Below are 14,735 nucleotides of genomic sequence, written 5' to 3' on the forward strand. Positions count from 1 at the left end.
TCTCAATGGTCTCACAGCACTAAGGGATCTGCAAATGGGTTGTTTATTCTCTGGGGTTTGACGGCAACCGAGTGGCATTCTGATGAAATTCATCTGGTTGTGCTATTTTTAGGACTGCGTTCGAAAAGTGCTCGGATTCTGTCAGAGAAAGGAAGTAATTATGGAGAGCTAATTGAGCACCATATAAATGTCAGGTATGACTAAGGCAGGACCTGTTTCGGGTGCAACTAAGTGTGGAATATTGCCTCTTTAGGGCTTTGCTGCATACACAGAAGGGCAGAAGACAGGAATACACACAACACCTCCGACAGTACAAAATAACACACAGCCTCTGGAATAGTACAGTAGATAAACAAGCCCTTCAAGACAGGGAGTCTGGCACACCATTTTAGTCCCTAAGTGGAGAAATAATTCCACTGGTGAGAAGGGAAATAAATGCGGTGTGTCGGTGCTTAACAATTTGAGACGCTCCCTCTGCTGGAAGTTGAATTGAGAAAATGAGGGTAAAAGTCTGGCATTGGACAGTTTGTTCATTTATAATTGATTCTGTAATTTAATTATCTCACAGGCAAATTAGCTCTGGAAGGAGGATGCCAATCATGCTTTAGTACTGTTGGAATAGATACTGGCATGCAAAGAAGAACTGCTTACCGGCAAACTGTAACTTTTTCCAGTAAACTTTCCTCCAGTCCCCTGGAGGGCTGGACGAACCACCACACAGCAAAAACGGGTCATTTTGTACACTCTGTGGCATCTGGTTTGATGGCAGTAAACATTATTTGGAGAGCCACTTATACTGGTCGGACACAAAAACCGATAGTTTAAAAGGAAATGCAATACAATTATGTTGGGTCATCCCTTTTGATTATCATCCACCTTTTAGTAGTCCATTAGTGTCACTCGTCCGCTTGCACTGCTGATAAACATTACCGCCCTCAAAACTAGAGTTCTGAAGCTGAAAATTCAGTTGTACGATGCATGGTGCCGTTTACCAGCAAGAGCTGATCTACAAGTAGTAGACATTGCGTCGCATCAGCTTGCAGACCAGCTCTTTTTTTGGCAAGCGACACCAAGCGACACTATACACAGTATAAATTTGGCGTAAGTATTAACACCCAGGCTGTTCTTGCTGTGCAGGCCTGCCTCCATCTGACAGCATCTCTGTGATCTGAGTTCTAGACAGCGTCCCGCAGCAGGGACACTGTCATCAACTTATCATTATAACAGATTTGTAATTCTTTCATATTCTGTTACAGCTTCTTTTGTCTCGCTGCAAACTGGAAGTGACCCTGTCCATCTGTTCTGGTCAAAACTAACCAGTTTCACACTGAGCTGCCAGACGACGCAGAAACTTTGTTTTGGACACATTTGAGTGAGATCACATTTTTTTCTTTCGCCAATAATTGTCATCTGAGCATCTTCTGTCCCCCGGGCATCTGATTCCAGAGCCAATTATACACCCCTTTAAACAAGGTTAGAGAGGTCTATAGACAACAGGGAACAGAACACACATAGTCTCTCAAGCCAGGCAACCCTGACACAACACACCTCTTCAAATGCTACAGTCTGTAACAGGAAGCTGCCACCCATTGGCCATTTCCATTCACAAAAATATTATGTTAAAATACAATTAACATATAGCGCACTTCAATGACCAGTGTATTATTAGGCCCCCCTCCTACCCCCCCCCCCCCTCCCCCCATACACAAAATCTAATCTTAGCTCTCTACACGACTGCAAAATAGGTGAAGTGGTGTCACATTTTTTCCCATCAATTTCAAAGTACAGACCTTTTGGATGGAAGCATTTGAAAATTGTGTGAGACAACAGTCTGTCTCGAGAGACTAGAACACACATGAACATGAAAACAAAGACTTGATCACATGGACGGAGGCGGCCTAGCTCTGTTGCACATGATTAGACATTGTTAGAGTTCAGGAACGAAGTTTTTGACAGTGGCACCCTCTAAAATACAGGGTTCTCCGTTGTTATCTCTTTCGACCCACAGCAAGGCGATAAGTCTGTAACACTTATTTGACGAGGCCTGATACCTGCTGGTGTCTTTTGACAATCTTTATTTTCCCCTAAATCCTTCTATCTAATGATGCGTTCATTATCAATAGTTTGTCCGAGCTGTGCTACAGAATCTGTCAGCAGGGCCATTCAGAACGTGTATACATTGTTAATAGTGGGAATGAAAACATAGGCGCCCCACAGGAAGAGGAGGGCTAAGGACGGACCAAACGGGCAACATTCTATTGGGGCCCTCCCCCAGAGGCAAATTCAAAGGAAACAACCGAGGGTGCTGTTTTTTCTTTTTTTGGCGATGGGTTCCCAGATTGATAGTTTGTTTACCAAGAATATGCTCCTGGAAAACACTCCCTCGACAGGGAGTGTCATGGGAATTCCACGTTTCATAGTTTCAAAAGTGAAAAGTTCTGATGGGAGAGCGTTGGCCATGTCGTGTCGCATGTAAGGCCATCTGTTCGCTCTGTGTTTGTGCGGCGTTCATAAAGAGGGACATGGGCTTTGTAAACTCTCTGGACATTCGAAAGGAAAGCAAACGAGGGCAAATTGACATGAGGGATTGTGACTTAGAGAAGGCTTCCAGTTTATTTTTTTCAGAGAGTCTGTGGTGCCAACGATGGCGGCAGAGGCTGAATGCTCCAAATCCTCTGAGGCCGGTCCTCTATTGCTGTGTCGTCCCTTGAAGATTTTGCTTAAGTTCCACTAATTGGCTGCCACATTTTATTCTCTGCCTTGCCGACACAAAAGTCTCTGCCGTCACGTCGGGTGCTAAAAACACCCCCGAGATGCAACAAGGGGTTCAGACAAAACGGCTCTTTATTCTGACCGGCTGTGTTTGGAGCAGTCAGATGCCAACTGGCAGCCAAACTGAAATGGCTCCGTCGCTCAGGTACCAACTGTCCCCCACCCACCATCTTTAAAAGTTGCACCCCCCACCCCCCCAATCCTATGCACCCCTCCCTCTCCCTCTTCCTACATGACCTTTCTCCAGTCACTGTAGCTAATCTCGGTTGACAGGGGGGCTAGAGGGATGGGGGAGAGAGAGAGAGAGAGAAGAGAGAAGAGAGCAGGGGGGATTGGAGGAGGAACGTACAAAATCCAGTTGCCCTACAGCAGCAGGAGTAGTAGTCGTAGTAGTAGCAGTAGAAGGTGGAGAGCTGCGGTCCCCAGAGGTCTGTTTGTCTCTCGGTATCCCGGGCGGACTGGGAGGCAGGTGGAGCCGGCTGGCTGCCGCTATATGTGTCCTGGTTTTGAGAGGTAGGCGATGAGGGCTACCACCACCCCCACGTACACCCCCGTTCCTATGGTGATGGAGAGAGCCGCGAGGAAGAGAGCCCGCCGGGATGCGATGTTAGCCAGCGGGAAGTCACCCTTACTCACTGCCTTACTCGTCTGGAAAAGAGAGAGAGAGAGAGAAAGAAAGTGAGTGAGTGGGTTATAGAGGGAAAAAGCGACCCATTTTCCGGAGGAAAGATAATTACAGTGGCTATTTATTATTTCCCCCTGTGGTGTGCAGAAAGGGGATTGGACTGGGAGGAAGGGACCACTTGCGGAGGGACACAATGGAATTGAAGAAGGGGGCTCATCGTGGTATTGTTAGAGTGAAAAATGGCTGTCGCCGCGAAAATGTCAGCGATATATAGAGGAGGTCAGGCCTGTATTGGAGCTGTTGTATAGGACCAGTTTATTGCGCCGCACCGCGCGGCAGAGGATACATTCATGATGTGTCATTAATTTCCGGTGAGAACTGTTTGGATGTGATAAGTGTTGGCCCTTTGAGATGCCATGGAGACGGGAGGGTGGGATGTCCTCTCAGCGTTGGGAAGAATTCACAGCCACAAAGAGGACATTTTATCCTACTCAGCATTCACTCTGCAGTCTGTGCAGTCTACATTCCATTTTCCTTTCCTACATTATGATAAAAGGGTTATCTTTAAATAATAAAGAAAAGGGACCGCACACTGTCAGAAACTTGCTAAAAATGTTACCTTTTATCATAAAGAACTGCTGATCCTATTCTACTATTCCTATACTTTCTGCTTACTTGTCATAACGTCTATCTGTCTGTCTGTCTGTCTGTCCGTCCGTCCGTCTGTATTCATATTTCTCCTCAGATGCAGTAAAAGCTGTTTATTTATTGCCATTTGTTTTGTACACTCACTCAGCTGGGGGTGGAGCCGAGGGAAGTGAGTCAGAGAGCAGTGCCATTGATCGCCAGGTTTTCCAATTGTCTAATTGTGCCTTCTCCTATTTATAGCAGCATGCTGTATCTGGGCTGAGGGCTATACGGCATGCACACACCAGAGAGATAGAGCTGTCTCAGTGTTGCAAAGTTGTAAAGGACTTTGATTTAAACGCATGGCAAGCTGCAGACCCAGCAAAGCTGGGCTTACATGTATATAAATTACACTAAGCACACCTATATAATCCTCTGCATGTAGTTGTTTGTGTGCTGTAACTGTGTATAGTATCCCCGATACGTTCCCTCAGTCCGTACGCTCATTCTGTAGCTGAGGTCACAAGGCGAAGCCCTCCCATTGCATTTCAGAAACGGCGCATGGTCGCGGTGATACATATTTTTTCTTGCGGAAGCACAGAGAAAGCCTCCATGTTTAGCAACGAACAGGGTATCGATCAAACTGGTCTTTAAATGTTCCCAGAAGTAGTTTTTTGAATTGATTAGAAAATGTTTTTTTTGGTCAAAACCAATCTCTCTCAGTCAGGTTCTACAAAGGCAACATTTCATCGCACTCAGCGCCACCCTGCTGAGTGTAGCTCTGTTTCACAGCTCCTCAGCAAACTAGCAATACATAGAGTACACTTTTGACAGGTCTAGTTATAAAAAATACATTAGCAAAAGGCTCCAGTATACGGGTTCCATAATGTGCTTACTTTTGTGAATTCCACACACTTTCCTTATACATATACTGTATGTACTGAATAATGAAAAGTCCAGGTGTTATAATACCGCTGGTGATGCACTATAAGTCAAGTTTTAAAAGTTGAAACAAAATCTGAAAGGATGAGCATGATTAATATTATGTATGATCAATTTCAGAGGCCATGTGGCATTCTGCATGACTTCCACATCTAGTTTTGTCAGTGCCTAATAACGTACATCAAATAGCCGTTAGCGGCCACTCCACCTTCATATTTGATGTGTTGTACGATACATATTGAATATCTATGGAACCTTCAGTGAACACCAGAGACCTTGAGGTACTTGAATGAAATTTATATTCATAATTTCCACTTAAAAGCACACAGTATGCGACTCACATGCTCAGGGGGGAAAAAGGAAATCTGTACTTTGATTTCCTGTGGCAAAAAAACCTAGGGTCCCTATTCTGTGAATGTCAGACCAATAGGCTCACATAGGCTCGTTGTGAGCATGTATATAGATTTTTAGCCAAGAGATTTAGAATAGAGGCGGAAATAAAGAGGGGACAAAGTATAGGTCCCTGGGGGACCCTCTGGTCAATGAAGTATCTAGGATTTAAGTGGTCAAAGGTCTGAACTGCATTAAATGTACAATTTGTGCACAAACAGAGCTGTTTTATAAAGACAACTTTCTGGTATCTTTTGGACATGCACGCCAGCTTTTCTATACCGGTGGTGCTAAAAAATAAAATAAAAAACAACTCGGAGTTACAGACCTGACCTGTGAATCCCCTAGCCTAAAGTAAGACGGAAGGTCCCTGTGGAATCCCCACCTAGGACGCCCTCTTGGGATGCTCTCTTGGGATTGGTGGGATCCGGTGGCTGAACACGACCATATAGCTGCAGTGTCTGGCTCTCTTCCATGTCATGGGGTCAGAGGTCACATTAAACTGATGTCTGTGTTAGGGTCATTCACGGCTGAAAAACATTCTACCGGCATCTCTGCTTTCTAATTGCCTCCCAATTATAATGCTGTTTGTTTATCCATTGTTGTTTAGCCATTAAGAATATGTGACAGTGTTTCTGTAATTGGAGTGTGGTCATGGTGCATACAATGAGGAGGAAACGTGTTAGGGTACCACAGAAAAAGATTGAGACTGGTTGGAAGGACCTGTAGTCTGGCTAAAGGTGACTATACTGTATACTACATACTTCTTGAATATGAGATACCGTGTGATCTGCATCGGAAAGGCAAGCTAGCGTTACTTGTAGTTTTAAACCAGTCCAGTGTTGTTGTTTTTGCTGTTGTAACATTACAGGGTACCTCTGTGCATTGACTGGTGATATATGATGTTCTGTAGGCTATCAATAACAGTAGCCCTTACTGAGAATCTGAGATCAAACAATAATGTCCTCAGAAACTGCTACAGTTTCCGAGTCAGGTCGAAACCCAGCTCAGGGATACTCCAGTTCTCACACTGAGGTCATTGAGGTCAGGCCAATCACACACACACACACACACACACACACACACACACACACACACACACACACACACACACACACACACACACACACACACACACACACACACACACACACACACACACGGCAACAAATAATATTAAAATGCAAGATGTGCATCAGATGTAGGGATGGGTATCGTTAGGATTTTTTCGAGACCGGTACCGATTCCGGTTCTGCTTATCGATTCCGGTTCTTAACGGTTCCCTATTTCGGTTCCAAAATGGTATAAAATAACTTAAATAAGAGGTCAAATGTTTATTTAACAAAAAAGCTCAATGTCAATTTGAGTATATATATAATGTACAATGAATAGTGTAACATCCTCTCCTTTATTGAGCCATTTGTGGATAATATAGTGATTATTTTAAATTAAAATTAAAATTAAAAGTATTTACCCAGGGCAATAGTGTTGTAGGCTACTTCTCTTACTACTAACTACTGACAATGACAAATAAAAGCATGTCTGAGATCTGAGAGCAACACACACACACACACACACACACACACACACACACACAAACACACACAAATTAGCATCTCCCCCTCACTCGTGGTGGTAACAACAAGGAAGTCAACACACACACACACACACACACACACACACACAGCAGCCTGCACTCATGCCGCCACAAAATAAATCTAAAGTGTGGTTGCATTTTAGAATATGCAAGGAGAACAAAGAACACATAATTATGGGATGGCCCAAGTGGGGCGAAAAATCCGTGGCGAATCACGCATGGAACAGGGGAAAAGGCCCCTGACCTCCTGGGCTCCAGGCGCGCTAATTTGAGCCGCGGTCATCCACACTTTTCTACCCCAAGAAAGAGCCTCGTCGGAAGGGTCTGAGAGCGGCGTAGACCGCGGCGCAAATTAGCGCGCCTGGAGCTCCAGGACTGGTGCTTTTTTTGGTGTTTTCACATCTGAGTTTCAATCGGAAGAGAAGCTTTGATTATAGGCTATATATATATATATATTTTTAGAGGTAATGCCTGCGTCTAATTATTTGTGCGTCACTGCTTTCATGAAGGCTGCAACAGTTGTTGCTTCAATGCTTATCGTTTTAAATAAATGAGACCCGCCTCTGCAAGCCACAAGCCCACAACGCGTCGCTGATGCAACGCGTGAACGCGGTGTAGGCTTGTAGATCAGCTCTGTTCCCTGCGCTTCTATTAAAAGGGTAGAAAATAAATAAATAGCCTGTGACCGCGTGTCTGTGAGAACCGATAGAGAGAACCGAAATTGAATTATTGTAATGGGTACCCGGTACCCAGGCACGTTCGGTTCGGTACATACTTGGTCCCGAGTTTCGGGACCCACCCCTAATCAGATGTGCATCTTTCTTATGTTGTTTATAATTTGTTCGTCAGTGCAGTCAATTACACGCCCCCTAAGCGTTGTAAAATGCATCGAAGGATGGGAGTGAATAAGTAAACACAGACAGTTTATTACATTCAGTGTATTTTGCCTCCCAGGTGTGACCGACGCATCAATAAAGTAATTATTAAACAAACACTGTTATGGTGTTCCAGGAGAGCTCCGGGGGAGAGCATACATTCCTTTTACATTCACAATATTATGATGGCCCGGCGGCAAGGACTTCTGGTGAGAACTATGAAGAAACCATAACCCATTAAGACATGAGGATTTAGAACACATTTTTTAGAATCGACAGTTTTCAAAAAAGAAAATGAACTTTCTATGTCAGTGGTTCTAAAACGTTCATGTCAAGGACCCCCAAAATGATCTGTATTGACTCCTATCCCAGTATATTTAGTTCCAGGGCTGCCCGCAGGCAAAGATTTGAGCTAAAAGTGTTTGAATACAGGCCTACACATTCTTTAAAGCACGATTTTTCTAAAATAGGGCGGCACCAAATGTGGTTAAAGTGGTTAAAATCTAAAATGACATGGATTCTTTCGCGGTTTTAATGTGTTAATGTGACTTTGGGGTTTAATTGGCCTCCGTATCACACGCAGGACACCGAGTCAGGTTGAAAGCTCTTCAGGCTCAAACGGGTGTTATGCAACCTCTTTGTTAAGCATCCTGCAATTAATTGATTAATCGTTCCATTGCAATGATTCCACGCGGTAATTAAGTCAAAGCCCATCACCGGTCTCCTGCAGACTGGTGGTAATTGCAAGGGCTGAATGCAATTAATGCTGATGTAAGGACATAATAGATAGTCACGTCTTGTGATTGTTTGTGTTTTCTACTTTTCTTTTGTTGGTGTGTGTGTGTGTGTGTGTGTGTGTGTGTGTGTGTGTGTGTGTGTGTGTGTGTGTGTGTGTGTGTGTGTGTGTGTGTGTGTGTGTGTGTGTGTGTGCATGCGTGTTGTGCGCGGGCGTACTCGTGCTTCCTCTCTTTGAATGCCCCTGAATGGCAATAAATGGCTGGAGGCTTTATCTTGCCAACCTTGACAAAATGATTGAAATGTGTCGTCCTGGTAGCAGCTATTAGACTTCCGCACCTCAGCAGGACGGAGGCTCATTTTAACTAAATGATATGTGCTCAACACACTGGCAAAACACAACCCAACAAACCACAAAAGGATCTCTCTCAATGCTGCTCTATTCCATCCATCCATCCATCCATCCATACACACAGAATAATAAGTGTACACAGGCACGCACACGCGCGCGCACACACACACACACACACACACACACACACACATGACGTAAATGACGCATACATGGACATGCAGTCATCGACCCACGCCCACACACGCACACACAGACCGTGGTGTGTCCGTTCAGCTCCATCCTCGGTGATGACTCACATCCTGCTACGACGACTACACAGGGCGGACTTCATCAGCATAACGATAACATAAAACATAAAATCCACGCCAGTGTTTCTCAAACACTTTCATTTCACGCACCCCTGCATGCATTAGACACCAATCTGTAAAATCTTCAGTGTTAATTATTTGATTAGTTAATTTAACTCTAGACTCTTACGGGTCCATTTACGTATAGGCCTACATGTGCTGACTGGCTAGATGCGGCCGCACTACAAACACTCACTCACTCCGACTCAGTCCTCGGTGGCAAGCAATTTCCACTAATACCCACATATCTGTTGCTGGTGAATCATTATATTGACAGTGTATTTCTCTGAATTTAAAGAGAAATACTGGACACATGAAGGAAGATTGAGGAAACATACACAGAAACCCCGGACTATAGGGATGAACTATACTGTATATGATTCAATACTTACCTTTGTTATGATTTCCCCCTACTCTTAACCCCATCTGTGAAAGTAAAATACTGTGAGTCTTGGTTTAGATCAGTTGCCAGAAGCCCCCCCCCCCTAGGAGGGATGTCAAACTCAAATACACAGTGGGCCAAAATAAAGAAATTGGTACAAGTCGAGGGCCGGACTGTGTTTCAACACACGGAACATTTTTGGGGAGAGGGGTAGCTGAAAGTTGACCATGCACAAGTGATATATACTTCACTATCACTGCTGATCAATAGTGAAGAGAAGACGCATGCTTGCGCTTGCGGGCCCTCGATACGTGACAATGCATTCGCAGTGCATTGTGGGACTTGTAGTATTATAGTGGTTCGTGCAATATACCAGAGGGCCAGTTCTAATACTAATTCAATATCATCCCGCGGGCCAAAGATAATTCATTCACGGGCCTGATTTGGCCCCCGGGCCTTGAGTTTGACATATAGCCTTAGGTGGTCCCCAGACCACACTGTGAGAACCAGTGGTCCACGCTCTTCATGGAGGATCGGCTGATCTCCACCAGGCGCGAGGTGAAACATTTATCAGCGGCTTCCAAACAAAAACTCTCAGCCTATTACGGCCGCTTATTGAAATCCATTTCTCCATTCTCCTATTAATCTAAAGGCTCCATGCTCATTCTCTGCCTCAGACATCGATGGTATTCACGTCCTTATCTGTTGCATTTGAGGGCGGCCGCGTGGTGAATCTTTAAACTCTAAGCAGAAAACTTTTCACAGAAGCCTTTGTGTTTGAAAATTGACTTCAAAGAGATTTGGCATAATGGAAGATGGAAGCCCTTGACGTACGTGCGTGCGCGTGTGTGTGTGTGTGTGTGTGTGTGTGTGTGTGTGTGTGTGTGTGTGTGTGTGTGTGTGTGTGTGTGTGTGTGTGTGTGTGTGTGTGTGTGTGTGTGTGTGTGTGTGTGTGTGTGTGTGTGTGTGTGTGTGTGTGTGTGTGTGTGTGTGTGTGTGTGTGTGTGTGTGTGTGCGTGCGTGCGTGCGTGCGTGCGTGCGCGTGCGCGCGCGCGCACGCGCGTCCGAATGGTAGATGGAAGCCCTTGACATAAGAAACGTGTGTGTGTGTGTACAATGGAAGATGGAAGCCCTTGATATAAGAAATGTAAGTGTGTGTGTGTGTGTGTACGTGCATGTACTGTATCTACTGTATGTGTTAGGTCTGTATGTGCATGTACCTATATAGGGTTGGAAATATGGATGCATTCCCTCCCGTTACACTAGGCGGGATCAGTGCCAGTCAAATGCGCAAAACATATAGAAGAAGAGAGCCATGGGCAACCCAAGCCCCCAGAAAGGCTTGCCAATGTTGAAGCTGCGAGACGTAGTGGTGAAAGCTGAAACTGCAGGCAGGCCCCTGAATTTAGCCCGAGGAAACGCTGCACCGCTCTGGTTTTTTACATTGAGCACTCGTTTGTACTTCCGAATTTGACCACCAACTGTCAGTGGTCAAATGCGGAAGTAGAGCGTTCTTCCGGGTGCTTCAAAACACCACTGAGCAACTTCTACTGAAATGAATAGCAGGGTGCGGGGCTGTCCGCGCTCTATCCTTTATAACTCTATGGGGCAACAGGAAGTGGAGGGCATTAGCCACTGCAGCCCACTTGTTGGTGTGCGTGTGCGTGCGTGTATGCGTTTCTGTAAGCTTATAGCTGTGTCCTACAGTATATATTTTTTGTACTTCCAATGTGTCTGTCTGTCTCTTTCTATCTCGGTTTTCTTTCTGTCTGTCAATTACTCTCTATTTCTCTCTCTTGCTGTCAATATTTCTCATCTCTCTTTCTTTCTTTTTTTCTGTCCGTCTCTCTCTATCGTCCTCTCTATCTCTCTGTGGGCTTCCTCGTCGCTGTCCAATATATAGGACAGCTCTATTGATCTATTAGCCACAGACTCCATTACCTGCACTAAGCTGTTTGTTTGTAAAAATGTCCAGGGCCATCAAAACGTCAAAGCTGTTCCGCCATTATATCTCTGTGTTGTCCTTGCCACACTGCAACAGTTGCAGAGATTGTGCCAGTCGAATAGTCTCATATTTCCATCTCAGTTCAGGAATCATTCAGAGCATGGTGTGCTTTATTTTTTATAGCAGGCGGGGATATGTTTTATCCCCGCTTCTGATCAGACTGAATTTAATATACATTTCCTTCTGGGAAATGTAGACTGTCTGATATGTTTGATACAGTATCTACATTTGATAACCGAGCAATTTAATTGAGGGAAAACATTATGCAGTTCAGTTCACTTGGCAACTTTCCATGATTTTTCAAACATGTTCAGTTTATCTTTTATAGAATAAATAGTCGCTCTGCAAGCTCAGAGCTTAAGCTCGTAGATAGACAATATTCACTATTTGTGCTACAACAAAAGTAGACTATAGAGCGTCACAGTCCCGCCCCCTCGAGAGACCCGGAAAATAAATCGCCGTTCATTTTCGTCATAGACTTTTCAAAAAGTATTTATTTAAAGACGTTTACGCCGCGGACAAAGCCAACTCTTGTCGTGACAAATCATGACAATAAACACAATGTTTTGGGCCAAACAAAGAATTAGAAAGTAGAAAAAAACGGCAGGTTACAACACTTTTTTTGTTGTTTTTCTTCCTTGTAATTATTTGTTTGGTCCAAAATATTGTGTTTGTTGTCATGATTTGTCACAACAAGAGTTGGCTTTGTACGAGCTTATAAGGTCTTTAAATGAATACGTTTCAAAATGTCTATGAAAAATGCATTGGGAATTATTTCCTGGGCCTGGCGTCGTCATGAAAGGGAGCGGGACTGCGACGCTCTATTGGTTTCCTTTGGTTAAGAAAATTCCCCCCCATCTTTTCAAATCGAACCCTGGTGTACTGAGCCACGCAAGATGGTTAATTGGTGAGTGCTGCAGATTAAATTAATAACCCTGTATTCCTCTCAAAAGTCAGGATTATTAAGCGTTCACGTCTTCTTGGCACTGCTTTTAGTGAATTTGGCCTAGGTGACAAAATGAAGCCGAGTGGACCAGTTCCAATGAAATTAGGCGGCTACATCTTAACCTGACAACTTTGGACCCTTCCCTGCTCTGTGTGAGGTGAGACAGGCAGGAGAGCTGATCATCCATCCATATACACTAAAGCATCACTTCCACATAATTACCCAGGAAGAATCAAATTAGCTCCTGACAAGATAATTCACTGACTGTCTTCATCTCTCCTCAGCTTGCCCGCTGAGGGCTAAACGCTTTAGCCATTTTGATAGACTTCATCCTCCAAGAAATATATTGTGAAGCTCGACCAAGTCGGTCAACGACACTGTCTGGCACAAAAGTATTTTACTGCGTGTGCAGCGGATCTCACGCACGCATGCGCACACACACACACACACACACACACACACACACACACACACACACACACACACACACACACACACACACACACACACACACACACACACACACACACGTAAAACATCACCTCAAACTGTGCTTTCTTTGACTAATGTACAAAGCATACCTTGCTATTTTATTTATTCATGATTTCTTTGTTATTGCTGTTAATGCAGCTACTGTGTGTGCATTCTTGAATGTTGAACATCTGCTATTGAGGGCCTTTTGTGTGTTCTGTTCCATCTGCACCATATTCACAGCAGTTGTATAGCGTTGCCTACGTGTGCACATTCACAGTGCATTACATTGTACTCTCAGGTGGAACATATTGAATTGATTGGTGGTAAGACAGAAATGCTGGGGCTGTGTGCCTGATTGCAGTGGTGGTACGTGATGGTGGTGGTTGGGAGTACAGTAAGTACAGTAAGTTACTCAAGTACTGTCTGTACTTAAAGGTATATTCAGTGATTTCACTTAATTCAAATATCACTTTTCTTTTTCTTTTTTTGTGCTGACCACATAAGGAGTTCCTCTCTGTCCCCAGTTCACCCCTGGGGTCCAAAAAAGCTCATAGGTTTCATTTTTGGCTATCCAATCAGGATAGAGAGGGGCCTTGCTCCAATGATGATCGAGCAGAGGCGGGCCTTGGTGTGTGTACTGTTCGCCTGTTGCGCGTCCCCCCACTGTAGAGCGTGTGCATGTGCACATCTTGTTACCAGGGTGGACCGGGGTTTTTTCCGAATCACCCCCAAATCACTGAATGCTCCTTTAAGTACAACTTTGAGGCACCTTTACTTGAGTACTTCCATTTCTCAATACTTATCTGACAGCTTTAGTTACCATAGATGCAAACCGTTTGACACATTTTGAAAACGCTTGAAGCAAGAAACCTGTGAATATAGGGGACATTCTGCATACTTTGACTACTTTGAACAAAATACAACTGACTGATTGACATTCACTTACTGCAGCTGCAGAGAGAGAGAGAGAGAGACGATTCAGTGTGTCCATTAAGTATGCCTGCCTCTGCGTTACCGTCCTCGGCATCGATCGGCAGGCTTCACAATAAGATACTGTGCTGCTGTTGTACATTGATTGAAAGCAGCAGGGTTCACCAGGCCACTTCAGCGGCCGAGGAAGTGCTGTCACTGTGAGAGAGGAGCTCAGCATCGCTGCCGCGGTTCAATAGTTTCTCATATTGCACTTCCAGTGTATATGACTGGTCTTTGAGGAGCTTGTGAAGTGTCTAGGAGACGATCTATATAGTATAGGGCTGCGGCGCTGCTGCTGTCAGACAGGTGAAGACATGTGTGCAGTGAAGCATGCGCCCATGGGAGGCTTCCACAACACAATGTGGCCGTTTGTATCATATGGCCTGCAAATGAGGAGTTTTATAGCGGGGAATAGACTGAACTGTAAATGTAAAGAATTCTGACACCATTCTTTTTCCCTTCCTGTCAACAACATACAACTGTACATTTTTGGGTGCCACCATATAGAAACTTAACCACTTAAGTTCTATATTTCCTAGGAAGACAAATAGGCAAAAACCGCATCATCTACTGTACAATCTAAAAAGAAAACATTTAGGATAATTTGCCCAAAATAGGGACACGAGGGGTAATGTTAATGTTTATTTTCTTTGGGTAATGTATTTTTGAAGCTTACCCAATCAAATCCTGG

General features: G+C 44.4%; 1 protein-coding gene across 1 annotated transcript in view; it reads right to left on the bottom strand.

Moving 5' to 3' along the window:
• Positions 1–3,261: 3,261 nt before the first annotated feature.
• Positions 3,262–14,735, bottom strand: part of syndig1l (synapse differentiation inducing 1-like) — a gene marked incomplete at both ends in the record, with an annotated part of 62,411 nt that continues 50,937 nt past the window's right edge. Inside the window, one exon of the mRNA XM_083789645.1 lies at positions 3,262–3,420. Coding sequence (XP_083645771.1) covers positions 3,262–3,420 — 159 coding nt within the window. The remainder of the gene's footprint in view (positions 3,421–14,735) is intronic.

Source organism: Protomyctophum parallelum (genome assembly GCF_964188405.1).
Source record: "Protomyctophum parallelum genome assembly, chromosome: 19".
Lineage (NCBI taxonomy): Eukaryota > Metazoa > Chordata > Actinopteri > Myctophiformes > Myctophidae > Protomyctophum > Protomyctophum parallelum.